At 52.3% G+C, this 17,130-nt stretch overlaps 1 protein-coding gene and 1 long non-coding RNA gene across 6 annotated transcripts in view; one reads left to right on the top strand and one right to left on the bottom strand.

Annotated features, from left to right (window-relative positions):
* Positions 1–4,376, top strand: LOC118902268. Its single transcript, XR_005021537.1, has 3 exons — positions 1–284; positions 383–711; positions 1,498–4,376. It is a non-coding gene; the product is annotated as an uncharacterized LOC118902268 (long non-coding RNA).
* SCNN1A (sodium channel epithelial 1 subunit alpha) overlaps positions 4,359–17,130 on the bottom strand; it is a 24,842-nt gene continuing 12,070 nt past the window's right edge. For all 5 annotated transcript variants that reach the window (XM_036866408.1, XM_036866407.1, XM_036866406.1 and 2 more), the window contains 10 exons: positions 16,800–16,990; positions 10,747–10,850; positions 10,192–10,355; positions 9,656–9,754; positions 9,318–9,435; positions 6,743–6,821; positions 6,548–6,605; positions 6,338–6,393; positions 6,101–6,176; positions 4,359–5,671 (listed from right to left, as the gene is read on the bottom strand). In XM_036866408.1, coding sequence (XP_036722303.1) covers positions 5,291–5,671; positions 6,101–6,176; positions 6,338–6,393; positions 6,548–6,605; positions 6,743–6,821; positions 9,318–9,435; positions 9,656–9,754; positions 10,192–10,355; positions 10,747–10,850; positions 16,800–16,990 — 1,326 coding nt within the window. In that variant the 3' untranslated portion in view covers positions 4,359–5,290. The remainder of the gene's footprint in view (positions 5,672–6,100; positions 6,177–6,337; positions 6,394–6,547; positions 6,606–6,742; positions 6,822–9,317; positions 9,436–9,655; positions 9,755–10,191; positions 10,356–10,746; positions 10,851–16,799; positions 16,991–17,130) is intronic.

Consider the following 17,130-nt stretch of genomic DNA (forward strand, 5'->3'; position numbering starts at 1 on the left):
GGCGCCCGGATCCTGCTGCCCTGCCACGTGCGCGGGTCTGACCACTCCCACCCAGACACCCAGGGGCGCCGGCCCCCTGCACCCTTCCCCATCGCCCGACCTTTCCCAAATGAACAACAGTAGAAAGACTCGGGGCTTTGGAGTCAGATTCGCTGGGCTCCAGCTCAGGATTCTCTGCTTTTTAGGTGGGTGGTCTTGGACAAACTCGGATGCTGTGTTCCAGTTTGCAAAATGGAGAGCCGCTGTCTCGTGGGGTTGCCGGCAGGATTTATTGACACCGGCAGGTAAGCGTCTGATGCCGGACAAGTCCTCAGTGTTCCTTAGAACCCCTTCCCCTTTCCCCAGAGTTCTCCACTGACACCGTAATCTCTCACTTTCCTAGGAATTTACGCCTCCAACCGAAACCTCAGAGTAAAGCCTAACCCTGACTTGGGGCCCTGCCGCCCCGCACCTCCCTTCCCCCCCCCACCCACCCGGCCATTCCCCCCCCCCCCGCCCCCTGGCCCCAGTTCTCATCCAGTCTTTGCTGGGCGATGCTCCCAACAGCGGATCCTGGCTCTGCCTCCAAACGATGGTGGGACCTCTCAAAAGACCTCGGTTTTGAAATGAGAGCGACAGTGCCTGGCCTACCTTCGTGGGGAAGATGACGTCATGAGGCCTAATGAGATCACATCCGTGACAATGCTGTGGAATTACAGCTCTCTCCATCAGGTATTACGAGTACATTCCCAGTGCCCCTTTCCCAAATATTCTGATACATCAATCCGAATTGCCCTCGGAGATAATCTACTGCAGCCCCCTTGTTTTATAATCGAGAAAACTGAGGCCCAGAGACACGCAGGTCATGTGCCCTGCAGAGCCAGCCCAGCCCCCAGACTCCTGACTTCAGACTAAGGGCCCATTTTGCTACGACACATAATTACCGCTTTCCATCAGTCCTTCTGAGTCAGACCCCACCCCCTGATTCTTTGGGTATTTTTAAAAATTATTTATTTATTTATTTATTTATGGCTGCGTCGGGTCTTAGTTGCGGCACGCGGGATCTTTCGTTGGAGCGCATGGGCTTCTCTCTAGTTGTGGCGCACAGGCTCCAGAGCATGTGGGCTCTGTAGTTGCAGCATGCGGGCTCTCTAGTTGAGACGTGCGGGTTCAGTAGTTGCGGCATGTGGGCTTAGTTCCCCAACCAGAGATGGAACCCGCGTCCCCTGCATTGGAAGGCGGATTCTTAACCACTGGACCATCAGGGAAGTCCCTCTTTGGGTATTTTATGCCATGCTTATCTGTGCAGGACATCTCCCAAATGCATCCCACAACAAGGGTACAACATTCACCCAAATATTCTCTGGCCGCAATGACCTTCCCTAGACCCAGTCCAGGCCCCGGGTCCTCCAGCCGCTGACGTTGCTGGAAATGCAGGGAGACCAGACAGGAGTGAGGTCCTAGGGCTTTGTGACTTGGCATCAGAGCTCCTCACCCCTTTGCCTCTTGATCCACCAGCTGACTCCCCACGCTGGTATCCACCCTCCCTGGCCCTTTCCTGGCGCCCCTCTGTGATCCCAGGAACGGAGCTGTGGATGTGAACGGAGCTTGGACGCCCCCACTTCTGGCTGACTTCACTCCACCCCATCCTCCAGCTTCTGAGGAACAAGAGGGTTGAAGCTGGACACACAGAGGAAGGTCACCTCCACCAACACACAGGGAGGCTCCAAGTACAGTACGAATGGACCCAAAGCAGAGCTCTTATAGAAGCAGAGTCACTGAAATAAAGTGCAAGAGTCAAATTGCCCAGTTTCCAGTGTAAAGAAGCCGGAAGAGCCACAGGCTGCTCATGTAAGAAATGGGAGGCACGCATTGATGAGCAAACGCATGTAAAGTGTTTAGCAGGGGTTTGCCGTATACTAAGCATTCAATCAGTGGTAGCAATGTTAATAGTTTGTATTAACAATAATAACTTCAGTGTCCTATTTTTTTTAATTTTTATTGAAATATAGTTGATTTACAGTGTTGTGTTAGTTTCAGGTGTCAATGTCCTATTTTTAATGTTACCAGGAATTTTTAGTAGTCTGTGCCAACTGTCAATGCCATTACACATAGCCCGGCACAAAAGGAGAATTTCTTTCATTGTTTAGGATAAATGCCTATTTACTCAGCAAGTTTAAAGTCTTGAGACACGTTGTATTCAACGGTTCAATAAAATTCTGTTTAAAAAAAGATGGTGAGAGGTGCATGGATCTAGGGATATGAACAGCTAACCAGTCTCTTGGAGGAGGTGAGAGTATGAACATAATCCCTCCAGGGGAAGAAGAAATCATGGCAAGGGAGACAATGGGAGAGATGGAGAAATAGGACAGGGGCAAACTAGGATTGGCTGTTAGGGCTCATGAAGCAAAGGATAAAGCGTATAAAGAGCTTTAGATAACAGAGCCCCGTCTCTCCATCACGTGTCACACACACACACACTCACACACACACACACACTCACACACACGGGCCCCACAGTAGCAGAGTCATCAAAAGGGCACTGAACTCTCAGTCGGAGTGACATGGGTTCCAGCCCGACATCCCAGCCCTATGTGTCACAGGAAAACAGGCTGAGTCACAGAAGACCTGGCTTCCAAGCTGGTTCTGTAAGAATCATGAACTTGGGCAAGTCACTTCACCTGATAAGCTCAATAAGGAAAATGAGGCAACTTGAACTCTCTTCTCTACCAGTCTGATCAACCTGGGACAGAGAAACTAGGAGCACCTCTCCTGGATGTGCTAATTTTGGATAACTACTCATACGATGCAAGTGTGCAGATTACTGCTGATTTCAATAAACACTCTAGAAAAACGCATGCCCTGTATTACTGGTACCTGCCCTAGTCCCCTCCCGGCCCCCATCACTGGCACCCATTTGCTTTTAAAATCCACTTTATCTTGAATCATGTAAGACAAATACATTAATACAAGTTTTTATGGAATTTGTGATGCCTTGAATAATGGTCAGAAGGTGCATGTCTTTGTGTGTTGGTGAAGAAGGAAATAAACTATTTTTAAAGCTAAACAAACAAACAACCCACCCTAGTGTCCAGGAGTAACACATAGATGAGGGATGGAGAGAAGGAAACAGCTCAAGGTGGGCATGCTTTTGGCAGGAGAAGCTCCAGCGCAGGCTGGGGGAGAAGGAGAAGGAGGGGGGGTGTAGCTGATCGCTGTCATCCACAGTAGCTCCAGCTGTGCCCGGCAGGTCCCGCCCACACAGCCAGGGGAGACGGAGCCAGGGAGGACTGGGACGGGACTGACTGATAGGCTGTGGCCAGAGAGCACAAGCGCAGGCCGAACCTGAGGGCTCTGAGAGGAAACCATTGTGACACCAGCATTTTCCCCTCATCATCTTGAGTCTAGGAAAGGGAAGTCAGGAGTCATCACATCACTTCCTCGTCACGACCTTTCCTACCTTCCCGCTCCCTCCGCCATCCCCCCCTCTTTCCCAAGATTGACGTGGCTCCTCAGGACGGGGAGATCACAATTGAGGGGAGTAAGACCAAGGCAGCAGGGGAAGTGGTCCTGAAGAGGGTCAGGAAGGGTGACTTCTGAGTTCCAGGTCTGATGCTGGAATGGGGGAAGGAACTGGGGGTCTGGAAACCAGGGTTCTGTTCAGACATCCCTCAATTTCTCCTTTGTGAAAATAAAAGCTGGGAAGATTCCCAATGCTGCTCTCTCTGTGATGACATGAGAGTGAGAATATACAGTCTTTGAGGTTCCTAGGAACCTGGCCTGGTTCTCATACTCCTCCACCACTACCGGGCGGTTGATGGGGAGGCAGGCAGGTGAGGATGCTGCAGACGAGGCAGATGGGGACGAAGATGTTGCAACTGGGTGGTGAGTGGTACTCAGCGAATGGAGAGGAGGATTACAGATGGTGGTAACCAAGGTTGGGAAGGAAAGGAGGTTCAGGCCGTGGACAGGGGCACATCATCCCAAGCACTGCACAGCAGGTCTCCTGACGGAAGGGCACCTGTCTTCACCTCCCACCTGAACATGGTGATGGGCACATAGCAGATGCTCAGCAATGCCCAGGGAGGAACTAGCAAGACAGTTTGTCTCTCCTAAGGCCCCTGAAGAATGGTCATTTCCGTAGTGCAGCCAGGGGTATGGGAGACTGTCTCTTCCCCCAAGCCGGGACCTCCCAGGTGCTTGGACGGTGACCCAGGACTTGCATCCACTCCCTGACCCCTTCATGGTGCCCCCATCCAGCTCTCCAGACATTCTTTATGCAACAACATTTATTAAGTACCTGCCTACTTGCTCCAAGCAGGATACTGGGCTAGACCCTGAGGATCCAGAAATGAACAAGACTCAATCCTGACCACAACGAGCTCAGTCTAGCTGGGGACGCAGACACAAGTGAACAGGAAAGTAAAATGCAGCATCTGCACTTCTGTGGATGTTATGGTGTGCTATGGGAGTCCACAGGATAGGGAAGTGGTCACGTCTGGGCAAGACAAGATGGGGCAGAAGCCTGCACAGAAGTAATGGTATCTGAGCAGGAGTCTAAAGGATGCATAGGAGTTCTCCAGCAGATGGTGGGAGAAGCTTCCAGGCTGAGGAAATAGCTTGAGCAAATCCACAGAGTTCCAAAGGACAGGGATGCAGGGCAGAGGCGCTGGGGTGTAGCTCCGTGGGGGCATGGGGTCGTGAGGCTGGAAGAGTCCTGGGACTCCCGACTGGGAATGGCCAAGTCTTTACTACACTGGGCTGTTCCAGCCCCTGCCCTGGGAGTCAGGGAAAGGGAATTGCCTAGCAACTAACCAAGGGGGCTTTTGGGTGGGGTTCCCCACCCAAGTTCAAGAAGAGGAGCAAATGTCTGTGTCCCTGGAAAGCAGCGTGGAGGGCCATTCTAGGGCTGAATCCAGTCATCTTTGAGGAGGAAACCATGCATGCCTTTGTGTGCCCTTGTTTGTGTTTTGTTCTGGTTGTCAGTTGTTTCCTAGGAAAGTTCTTTGTCAAAGATCCAAGTTTGGCTTGGCTGATCCAAGGGAAAAGAGGACTTGTCTGCACTCGGGTGGGGAAACCAGAGTGTTCTTGAGGCAGGACCAGCGGGTAGAGGGCAGGAACCAAGGTCATGCTGGCCGTGGTTCTCCAGACAATTTCCTCAGCCCCCTATCCAGCCTGCTTCCCTGCCCCACAGCACAGGCAGCTGGGCAGCTCTGAGAGGCAGCCCCAAACATTCTCTAATCCTGCCAAGGTTGGTCCCCTCCCACCAAGGGAAGTGCCTGCCTTGGGGAGGGGACACCGTCCTTCCCTCTCAGGGCTCCCCCGGAGTGTGGGCAGAGGAGCTGGCCTCCGTGGAGCCTGATGGAGCCAGGCGGGGGCCCAGGGTGGCATAGGCAGGCGGAGGGGCTGACAAGGCCAGGGAGGTGGCAGGGCCCGGCGGGGATGAGGATGGGGAGGCGGGGTGGGGGCAGAAACGGGAGGGGAGGGAGGAGGCTGGAGTGGAGGCCACCTCCTGGGCACCCCTGCGCCCTCGGCCTGGGGACCAGTATTGACTCTGGAACCTCCGGAGCAGCATGAGGAATGTGATGGCCAGGAGGTCAAAGATGAGCTCGGCCACCTCCACCACAGACAGCACGGAGGAGCCGAACCACAGGCTCCACTGGCTGCCCAGGTTCGACAGGAGGGTGACTGTCTGTACGGGAGAGAGGCACACCGACCACTCAGCAGAGGAACCCTGCCCTCCCGCCCGTAGGCCCTCGGCCACCCGGCTCAGCCTCTCCCGCTCCCTGGGCCCCTGGCCTCTGCTCGCCTCCCCTGGGAGCACATGACCACTGGTTGGTTTCTTCCAGGGAAAGCTGAGAACCAGGCCACCACGGGGACGGCTGAAACCCAGACCTGTCTCAGGGGCCTTCTCCCCATCATCCGGCACCCCCTGCCCCAGAGACTTCACCCCCAGCGAGCATCCCCCTTCCAACCTTCTAATCCTCACCCTTGCCCTATCCCCTTTCCACCTTCGAGGCCCAAGCCCTCTGGCCCACAGAGGCCATCCCTTGTGTTTATACAGACAGCCACCCCGCTAAGATCCCCAAGAGAATCCCAGCCTCACTGAGGCAGGACGCACCGTGACAGAGGGAGACTCAGAGTTGGTTTTGTAGTTCAGCTCCTTGAAGAAGATGTTGAGTTTGGCAACCCCATCTCTTTGGAGTGGGGGAGAGGGTGGGAAGAAACGGCAGAGGGTTAACTTCTCTGCCGCTCGAAAACACCCCCTCCAATCAACCGTATCAATGATCCCTCTTCCCAGGTCTGTTTTCCCTCCAAAAAATTCCTTTCCCAGGGCCGGAACCAGGGTAGGACTGACCTCTTGTTCTTGATGGTGTAATTGTTCTGTCGGGACAGCATCTTGAAGACCCAGTCCTGGGAAAGGATTGAGCTGTCAATGGGGTCACCCCAGAGTCTTCAGGCTTACAGGGATGGGGTGGGGTCATACACACCCATAAACATATGCCCAGAAGACCACAATGTTACACACACAGACACACACACACACACACACACACACACACTTTACCTGGGATGTCACCGAGGGCCATCGTGAGTAACCGGCAGAGAGCTTGTAGGTGGTCACACTGGGGATGGAGAAGGCGCTCAGTGATGGGGGTGAGGCTCTCCCACTCAAAGCTGGGCTGAGGACCCTGTATTCTACCCAGCCAAGCAGCCAGCTGCCCACCCTGCACTCCAGGGGGGGTGGAGTGGGGAAGCTCACCTGCATGGCTTCCGGCACTTGGTGAAACAGCCCAGGCGGTCTGAGGAGAAGGCGTCCTGGAGCTTATAGTAGCAGTAGCCTGTAGGTGCAGAGACGTGCTCATTTCCCTAGGCCCCCTCAACCTTCTCCACCCCACACCCGAGAGGTCTCCCAAGATCCCTGGCGCCCACTTCACAAGAGTGTTACATAGCGTTACAGTGATGCCTCCTGAGTGGCAGCACCAGAAAATGTTTAAGAAATTAAGCTAAGTCCAATAAAAAATAAAAACAACGAGGGTACACCTCTGTAAAGGTGCACAGGATATGGACAAACATTTAAAAGTCAAAGAAGGAAATGGGAACAATTTTTGTGTAAGAATAATGAGACACAACGAGATACCCCTTCACACTGGCTAGGATGGCTATAATGGAAAAAGACAATAACAAGTGTTGGTGAGGATGTGGAGAAACTGGAACTCATCACTGCTGGGAATGTAAAATGGTACCACCGTCGTGGAAAACAGTCTGGCGGTTCCTCAAAAGGTTAAACATAGAACTTCTCTATGCACCAGCAATTCCACACCCAAGAGAATTGAAAACTCAACACAAAACTTGTACACAAATGTTCACAGCAGCATTATTCACAATAGCCAAAAAATGGAAACCACCCAAAGGTCCATCAACTGATGAATGGATAAACAAGATGTGGTCCATCCATACAATGAATATTATTCAGCCATAAAAAGGAATGAAGTTCTGGTACATGCTACAAAGTGGATGAACCTTGAAAACATTAGGCTAATGAAAAGAAGCCAGTCACAAAGGATCACATATTGTGATATAAGAAATGTCCAACACAGGCAAATCTTATGGTAGATAGTAAGTAGATTAGTGGTTAGGAGGGGCGTGGGACAGTGGAGGCAGTGAGAGAGCCTGTGGTCGCAGGGAAAGGGGAGATGGAGAGGGCTAATGGGTACATAGTTTCTTTTTGGAGTGATGAAAAGGTTCTAAATTGATGGTGATGATTGATACACAGCTCTATGACTGTGCTAAAAACTGAAAGTATACTAAAGTTCCACTGTACACTTTCACTGGGTGAGTTATCCGGGAAATGAATTACCTCAATAAAGCTGTTACCAAGAAAAAAAATAATGGGACCATGAATTCGCACTTCACCCCTATTTCCCAAGTTCTAAGTAAGGTTATTTTGTCATTCTTGCTACTTTTAGTCACCGGTCCAGAAGTCCTTCTTCATTTCTGACCCAAATCTCTCTGTCTACCAGGGTTTATATTATTAATTACATAATTAATCTTTAATTAGGAAGAGTGGGAAGCAGCTAGGCCCTTTTCTCTGGGAGTAAGCCATCCTCAGGAAACTCAGCAGAGTGTGTTTTCAGCCAAGTTCCTCTCCCTCATCCTCACAGCTTCTCAGCGAACAGCAATGTTATTTTTCTCTCGCAGATCTTTTTCAAATTCACAACCACTTAGCAATCACTGTTTGGGGGTCGGGGGAGCAGTGGGCAGAGTCCCTGTTCTGCGTGTCCTGGGACATCGCGTCTTCCCTCAGGAACCTCAGCTTGTTCATCTGAGAAAGAAGCCCGTCAGGCCAGACGCCCTCTGAGCTTCCCTCCAGCTCTGATGCGCTGTCATGCTCTAAGGCCAGAGGGCCAGGAATCGGAAGGCCGGAAGGCCGACTGCAGAGCACAGGCAGGGGGAAAGCTGAGCGCAGCAGAGCCAGGAAAGAAAGTAGGCACAAAGATGAACACAGCAGAGCCAAGACAGAAGCAGCACGCAACTCTAGGGTCTGCTGTGCCCCTGCCATGTCCCCTCGGAGGGGTCAGCTGTGCCAGGTAAGGGCATGTGCACAGGGACGCCCGCCGTCTATTTTCTAGTCTCTTGGGGATTTTCTTTCTCTCTAAGCACAGCTTCCCTGTTGAATAACTCAGCTGTAGAAAAAAGGAAAAGGGATTGGTCGGCTCCTAGACCAGGGTCAGGAGGAGAATCTAGTGCCCTCCAGATTCTTTTGATTGTGCCCTCCTGTAGGTAAAACATTCCTCCATAAGCCATTCCAATCTATGTATTGGGTTTCTAAATGACATACCCACTCCTACTGAACTGATACATTACGTACATTATAAAACATACATAAAATGGAAGATGTTAGGGAATGAGGCAGGTGCACATAACTTCTAGTATTTTCTTCCTGCCCCCAGTGCTGCCTCACCAGTGCCCAGCACCGCCCGGCTGGTGCCCTGGGGAGTGAGCCGGGAAGCTACAGTCAGAGCGCAGAACCCGGGGGAGATCTTCTTCATGTGCTCTTTCTTCCTTTTTGCTGCGAGTTATTTTTAAATGGGGCCATCCCATTATAAACACACGGAAGCCAAAACGGAGAGAGAGAGAAACTGTGAGGGAGGAACAGAGATAGAGGAGAGAGACAGAGAGTGAGAGGAAAACGGAGAGGGGGAGCATCTAAGGGCCGGAACACAAGAGTCGGCAGGTTCTCCTGCCGGAGACCGTGGGAGCCAGAAGCCACAGCCAGGGCACTGAGGGTGCAGGGGCTCAAGTGGGGTGTGGGGCCGGGCCTCCCGCAGTCTCACCCCAGGAATTATGCTTCCTGTAGTCACAGAACTCCACACCCCTGGGCGGCGGGTAGAAGATGTAGGCACAGCCACACTCCCTGATCATGTTCACCTGGAAGCAGGAATGGATACACACCTGCAGGAGGGGAGAATGAAGGGGGGAGGGGGTCAGGACTGCCCTCCCCGACGCAGCTCCAAACGGCAGGGGAGGGGAGCACAAACCAGTCCCTGCAATGCGCCTCCATCCCTCTCTCCACCCGTCCCCATCACCCATCACACACACCCTGTGGCTTTGGCTGACCTGCACGGCCGGCCGGCCTGGGAGATGGTCGCCATAGAAACAGGCTGAGCCTCACCTGCTGCGTGTACTTGGTACCGTAAAGGTTCTCCACTGGGACATCGCTGCCATTCTTGGTGCAGTCGCCATAGTCACCCCCAAGTCTTGCCACGGCTTCCTGCGAACGCAGAGACATGGAGAAGTCAGAGGTCAGAGGTCAGACCTCTGGTGGTCAAGGCCTCCTCCTGGCCTCTGTCTTCCCTCAGTCCCAGGCTGTATGTCCTACCTTACCTCCTCTCCTATCTGCCTCGCCATTTCAAAACACACGCCCGGGACTACTTCCAAGGACACTGGGCCTGGAGCATCCCCTGGAACCCCAAGCATGCCCCGCACCCCTTCTCGGTGCTCTCGCCCGAGGTTCACCCCCCCAGATCCCTACTTCCTGACGCCCACTCGGCCGGGCCCCTCACCCCTGATTTCTGCTCCTGAAGACCTCCACGCACTCGAGGCTCACCCTGCACGACCTCTTCCAGTCCTCTGGCTGTCACCCCCCAGGCCCTCTCCCCGCCCCTCATCTGAGGCTCTCTTCCCAGGCCTCCCAGTCAGCCTCCTTGCCTTACTCATGCTGATGGAGGTCTCCATACCAGGCCGCAGGTTAAACCCTCCATCATCCATAAAGGCGGGCTCATCCTGCCCGTGTACCATCACCCTGGCCCCGGTCACCGTGGACAGCAGCGGGATGAAGTCATTCTGCTCCGTACGCAGCGTCAGGGACAGACCTGGGGGGTGCGGAGGGAACAGAGTGAGGGGGGTCTGGGAGAAGCATCAGGGGGTGGAAACCCACTCTCCCACCCACCCACCCTGCCTAGTCTCTAAGCCTCCAAGGGCAGCAAGTTCAGGAAGACCTGCAAATGGATTTGGCAACCCCTGAGCTGGATTCGGGGTTGGGGTGAGGGGCAGCGGAAGGCAGGACTGGGACAGGATTCCTACCACACCTGGAATGCACCACGTGATGCCCACGGGGGAGAAAAAACAAAGAGGACTTTTCCAGGATACAGATGGGCATGCTGCAGTGAGGCCCCGAGCATCACTAGGACGCGGGCTCAAGGTGGGTAAATGTGGGTGAACAGGGCGGGGGAGGGGCTGGGGCCGAGGGCAGGGATGGCGCACCGTTGTTGACCCCAGAAATGGAGGACATCCAGAGGTTGGAGCTGTTCTTGTCATTGAAAGTGTAGCAGTTCCCGTACATCGGGTGGTGGAAGTGGGAGTAATTCCTATGCAGGAGAGAGAGAGAGGGGTCAGAGGGGAAAGTGCAGAGGGTCAGGGAGAGCAAGACTTTCAGAGCCCTTTGTTTCCTGATCACCTACTATGTGCCAACACAGTGCTGGGAGCCTTGCCCACAAGCCCTCAGTCACTCCACTGGGCATCATCCTCCTTCACAGAAGAGGACGCACGAAGAGGACGCACGGGCTCGGAGAGATCAAGCAGCTGCCCAAGGTCACACAAGCAGCAAGGATGAGACGGGACACAAACCCAGATCAGCTATCTTCCAGCCCAGGCTCCTTCCACCAGGCCAGCTGACCCCACTGGCCTTGTGACCCTCCCGTCACTGTGCTGCATTATGAACTCCTGCAGCGTCCCTAGCTTCTCACATGTCTAACTCTTAGTTCCCCATTTGGATTATAATCTCCTTGAGGACAGGAGCCACATCTCATTCGTGTCCGAATCATCTCTGGGGTAATGGTGTGGTTCTCAGCACACTGGAGATATCGGAGATGGTTAACAACTAGCTGACAAATGAACGGAAGGGAAGGGGGGTCCGGGGGGAGGAGCGTGAGACCAGTGGGCACAAAGCTTCAAGGAGGAAGGTCAGATCTGAAGGCGGGAACGGGGCCTCTCACATCAGCATGCCTCCCACTGGTAGATCCAAAGCTGGGCTGGGACAGGTTTGGGAACAGAGAGAAAGGAATCACAGATTTGTGTTGCAACAGGAACACGATTTGACAGCAAATCACAGGTCCCCCAACAGGGAGGCTATGCGGGGCTGCAGCCAGAGCCCACATGGGAACAGAGGGGATCTGTGTTCTAACGACCCTGCCCTCTGGGAGCCAGTGAGGGGAGCAGGGAGAAGAGGCGGACGAGGCTTTGGGCCGAGAGAGGCAGAGGAGGAAGGAAGAGAAGTAGGAGAGGGAAGAAGGCTGGACGGAGATCAGGAGCGGGGCGCTGGCTGGACGGCCTTGAGCAGCCATTTTTCCCTAAGCTCACTCTCCTCATCTGTAAAACGAGGAGATGGAACTAGATGATCTGGAATGCTCCATCGGCCTTGAAGAGCAAAGGCTCAGGGGTGCGAAGTACTGGTGCACATTCTGGGAAGGGCTAGGAAGTCAGCATTTCCAGAACAAAGGCTTCCCTCAGGGAGGGAGGAAGGAAGAAGCGGCCAGTCCTGCAAGGCCTGTGAGCCCTGCTCAGAGGAGAGGGACAGGGACAGAGTGGCAGATGCACACCACGGGCTGTTTGCAGCAGTGGAATCAACAGAGTAGACAGAGCACCATGGATCGTTCTTAAACTCATAGAACTTAGTTTAAAAAAAAAAAGTGACATGAGATACATAACACAATGCCATTTATGTCCACATTACATACACACTTGGTAAAAACACATACAAAGAGAAACACAGTAAGCACATTATGAGAATATATATATGAGAAGCAGTATAACGTGATGGTGAAGAGCACAGACTCCAGAACAAAACAACTTGTACTTGAATCCGAGCTCTAACAAGTGTTAGCTGGAGGACCAGCCCAGGTACTTGATCTCTTTGTGCTGCAGTTTCCTCATCTGTAAAATGGGGATAATCATACTACTTACTTCACAGTGATACTGGGAGGATTAAATTACACTCAGAACGGTGCTTAGCACTCAGTAAGAGCTATATAAATTTGCTATTAAGAGTAGAGGGATTCAGGGACTTCCCTGGTGGCACAGTGGTGAAGAATCCACTTGCCAATGCAGGGGACACGGGTTCGAGCCCTGGTCCGGGAAGATCCCACATGCCGCGGAGCAACTAAGCCCATGTGCCACAACTACTGAGCCTGCGCTCTAGAGCCCACGAGCCACAACTACTGAGCCTGCGTGCCACAACTACTGAAGCCCGCGCGCCTAGAGCCCGTGCTCCGCAACAAGAGAAGCCACCGCAACGATGAGTAGCCCCCGCTCGCCGCAACTAGAGAAAGCCTGCGCGCAGCAATGAAGACCCAACGCAGCCAAAAATAAATAAATAAATACATACATACATTAAAAAAAAAAAAAGAGTATAGGGATTCAGGGACTTCCCTGGTGGTCCAGTGGGTAAGACTCCATGCTCCCCACGCAGGGGCCCGTTGTTTGATCATTGGTAGGGGAGCTAAGATCCCACATGCCTCGTGGCCAAAAAACCAAAACATAAAACAGAAGCAATATTGTAACAAATTCAATAAAGACTTTTAAAATGGTCCACATCAAAAAAAACCCATAATAAATAAATGAATAGATAAATGAATAAATAAATGAATAAATAAATAAATAAAAGAATATAGGGGCTTCCCTGGTGGCGCAGTGGTTGAGAATCTGCCTGCCAATGCAGGAGACACGGGTTCGAGCCCTGGTCTGGGAAGATCCCACATGCCGCGGAGCGACTAAGCCCGTGAGCCACAATTGCTGAGCCTGCGCATCTGGAGCCTGTGCTCCGCAACGGGAGAGGCCACGATAGTGAGAGGCCTGCGCACCGCGATGAAGAGTGGCCCCCCACTTGCCGCAACTAGAGAAAGCCCTCGCACAGAAACGAAGACCCAACACAGCCATAAATAAATAAATAAATAAAATTTAAAAAAAAAAAAAAAAAAAAAAGAATATAGGGATTCAGGGGAATTCCCTGGTGGTCCAGTAGTTAGGACTCCACGCTTCCACTGCCGAGGGCGCCGGTTCAATCCCTGGTTGGGGAACTAAGATCCCACAAGCCACGTGGCATAGCCAAAAAAAAAAAAAAGAGTATAGGGGGGCTTCCCTGGCGGCAAAGTGGTCAAGAATCCACCTGCCAATGCAGGGGACATGGGTTCAATCCCTGGTCTTGGAAGATCCCACATGCCGCGGAGCAGCTAAGCCCGTACGCCACAACTACTGAGCCTGCGCTCTAGAGCCCACGAGCCACAACTACTGAGTCCTTGTGCCACAACTACTGAAGCCACGCACCTAGAGCCCGTGCTCCACAACAAGAGAAGCCACCACAATGAGAAGCCCGTGCACCGCAACAAACAGTAGTCCCCGCTCGCCACAACTAGAGAAAGCCCGCGTGCAGCCACAAAGACCCAACACAGCCAAAAGTAAAATAAATAAAATAAATTAATTTAAAAAAAAAGAGTACAGGGATTCGTTAAGACATCTAAAGTCAAAAGGACAGATATAACAAGGGGAGGCTGGGGAGAATTTGCAACACTCACACACCGCTGGTGGGAATGCAAAACAGCGCAGCTACTTGGAAAACGGTCTGGCAATTCCTCTAAATGTTAAATATAGAATTACTATGTGACCCAGTAATTCCACTGCTAGGTATCTACCTAAGAGAAATGAAAATATACATCCCTACAAAAACGTGTACAAGAATGCTCATAGCAGCATTATTCATAATAGCCAAACGTCCATCCACTGAAGAAGAGATAAACAAAATGTGGCTTATGCATACAATGGAAAACTATTTAGTCAGAAAAAAGGCAGGAACTGGGGGGATTCCCTGGCAGTCCAGTGGTTAGGGCTACGTGCTTCCACTGCAGGGGGCACCAGTTTGATTCCTGGTTGGTGAACTAAGATCCCACATGCCTCTCGACATGGCCAAAAAAAAAAAGGCATGAATTACTGATAACACTGCAACATGGATGAACCTTGAAAACACGATGCTAAGTGAAAGAAGCCGGTCACAGAAGACCACATATTGTGTGATTCCAGTTATATGAAATGTCCCCAGTAGGCAATCCACAGAGACAGAAAGTAGATTAGTGGTTGCCAAGGCTTGGAGGAGGGGAAGGAACAGGGAGTGAGGAAAATATTCTATAATTAGATAGTGGTAATAGTTGCACAATTCTGTGAATATACTAAAAACAAATGAATTGGAGCCATTAAAAGGATGAATTTTGTGGTATGTGAATTATATCTCAATAAAGCTGGTTTTCTTTTTATACTTATTTTTTAATTTTTTTATTTAGGCTGCGCTGGGTCTTAGCTGTGGCTCGCAGGATCTTTTAGTTGCGGCACGCGTGTGGGATCTAGTTCCCCAGCCAGGGATCGAAACAGGGCCCCCTGCATTGGGCGCGCGGAGTCTTACCCACTGGGCCACCAGAGAAGTCCCTCAGTAAAGCTGTTATTAAAGAAAAGATTATAGAGAGAGGGGAGAGGGTGTTGGATACGGGGGAGGGGAGGACTGAGAAAGCTATGATAGGGAGCTTGAACTCAATTCCGAAGGCCAGAGAGACGCTGAAGGATTTTAAGCAGGCCTGGCTGGAATAGTTAAGCACAGTGAAGTGCAGGCAGACCCCGGAAGTATTAAAGCCTCCTGTAGTCGCAGAATAAAGGGAGGATTGAGAGGCAGAGAGACAAATTAGGAGGGTTATAATAACCCCGGTGAGAAATGATGAGGCTCTGAACTGAGGAAGTGAGCGAAGCGTCAAGCCTGGGATGAACGATGGACTTTCCATTGATGGGGAGGCTAGCAGCCTGGGGCAGGCAAAGTGAGAGGGTGACAGAGCGAGTCGGTGGCAGGTGTGGGCTGACCCAGGCTCAGGTGCTGGTCTCACTTCCCCAGTGGCAGCTTCTGTCCTCAAACGAACACAGAAACAAGAGACAGGAACAAAGGTGTGCGCTGGGCAGGCTGTGTGCTCCAGGTGAGGGGTGGCGGCAGAAGCAGGTGACACGTGGCCCTAGTGACAAAAAAGGGCAGGGGTCCCTGTGGAGTGGAGATGCTGCCTGAACACCCTTCCTCAGCCAGGCAGAGGCAGGGAGATGGTGCCTGAACACTGAGGAATAGGGAGGGGAAGGCGGGGGTAGGAGGGGCCAGAGGCTACAGAAGGGGACCTCCTTTTACCCCTAGCCTCTCCCAGCCCTCAGAGAGCTGGCAGCTGCCATGACCTCTTTGCAAGGACATTATGACAGGAGATGTGACTGAAAGAATGCCTGGCGAGCAATGCAGTAGAGTGGGGAGGACCCTTGGCTCAAGCTGGCCTGGTGGCCTAGGGCAAGTCACTTCGTCTGTGTGAGTGTCACTTCACAGGAGTAATGAGACCCACCACTCACTGCAGTGTGTAAAGTGCCCTCAACTCGTCATCTCTTGCACTTGGAGATAGATGTTATCATCATCTTCATCACTTAAGAAAAAGTGCCAAGGGACTTCCTTGGAGGTCTAGCGGTTAAGACTCTGAACTTCCACTGCAGGGGGAGTGGATTCAATCCTTGGTCAGTGAACTAAGATCCAGCATGCCACACGGTGTGGCCAAAAAAAAAGAAAGAAAGAAAAAAAAAAAAAAGAAGAAAAAGAAAGAAAAAGTGCCAAAAGGGCAAGGAGTTTTCTTCTTCTTCTTTGACGTATCCCAAGTGCCTACAACAGTGACTGGCACATAGCCCAGACAGCCAAAAATATTTGTTCAATGAACATTGAATGAATCTCATTTCCCCCACTTTACAAAGAAATAGGCTCCGAAGAGTGATGTGAAATGCTCAGAGTCACCTGGCCTGGAAGAAACAGAGCCAGAGCAGGAACTGAGGGTTAGTCCCTGACTCAGTCCATGCTGTGTCCACTACACCACTACTGCCGCGTCATCTGAGCAAGTGGGGCAGGGGACCAGATGACCTTCCAGGCACTCTGGAGTTTGATGCTAGTGAGAAAGAGGCCTTAGAAAAATGGGGAACCATGCTTCCAGCCCTTGGTTTCTCAAAGCCGGACCTCAACCCCAGCCTTCCCAGGGCATCCATTTGAGGCTGCTTCACTCAGACCCAGCCCTGCAGGGAGCAGCAGAAATCCTGCAGGACAATTCCTGGGGCAGAGGTTTGGACCTGAAGTCAATGCTTCTCCCTCCTCTCCACCTGCAGGCATTTATTTAGTCAACCAGCATTCCGGGGTGCTGGCCATGCTGGGCCTCAGGCTGGCGCAGGGAAGGAGACCCCGTGGGGAGCACGAAGCCAGGCCGCAGGGACAGACTCACGCCTCATTGCAGGAGGCCTGGTTGAAGCGGCAGGCGAAGATGAATTTGCCCAGCGCGTCCTCCTCCAGCGATGGAGAGGTGTCCTGCCGTCTGGACAGAATGTTGATGTAGTGGAAGCGGTACCACTCCCTCACTGCATCCACCCCTGATGAGTACGTCTGGTAGAAGCAGTCCGATTTGTTCTGGTTGCACTAGACACAGGAGACCAGAGAGTCAGAGGACCAGCAGCAAGGGTAAGCAGGACGGGGCCAAGGTCAAGGAATGGATAGTCTGGGGTCCTGACGACCGATAGACAGGGGTGGGGAGCCAGGAGTGGGAAGAAACAGAAGCC

This window comes from Balaenoptera musculus, chromosome 10, assembly GCF_009873245.2.
Source record: "Balaenoptera musculus isolate JJ_BM4_2016_0621 chromosome 10, mBalMus1.pri.v3, whole genome shotgun sequence".
NCBI lineage: Eukaryota > Metazoa > Chordata > Mammalia > Artiodactyla > Balaenopteridae > Balaenoptera > Balaenoptera musculus.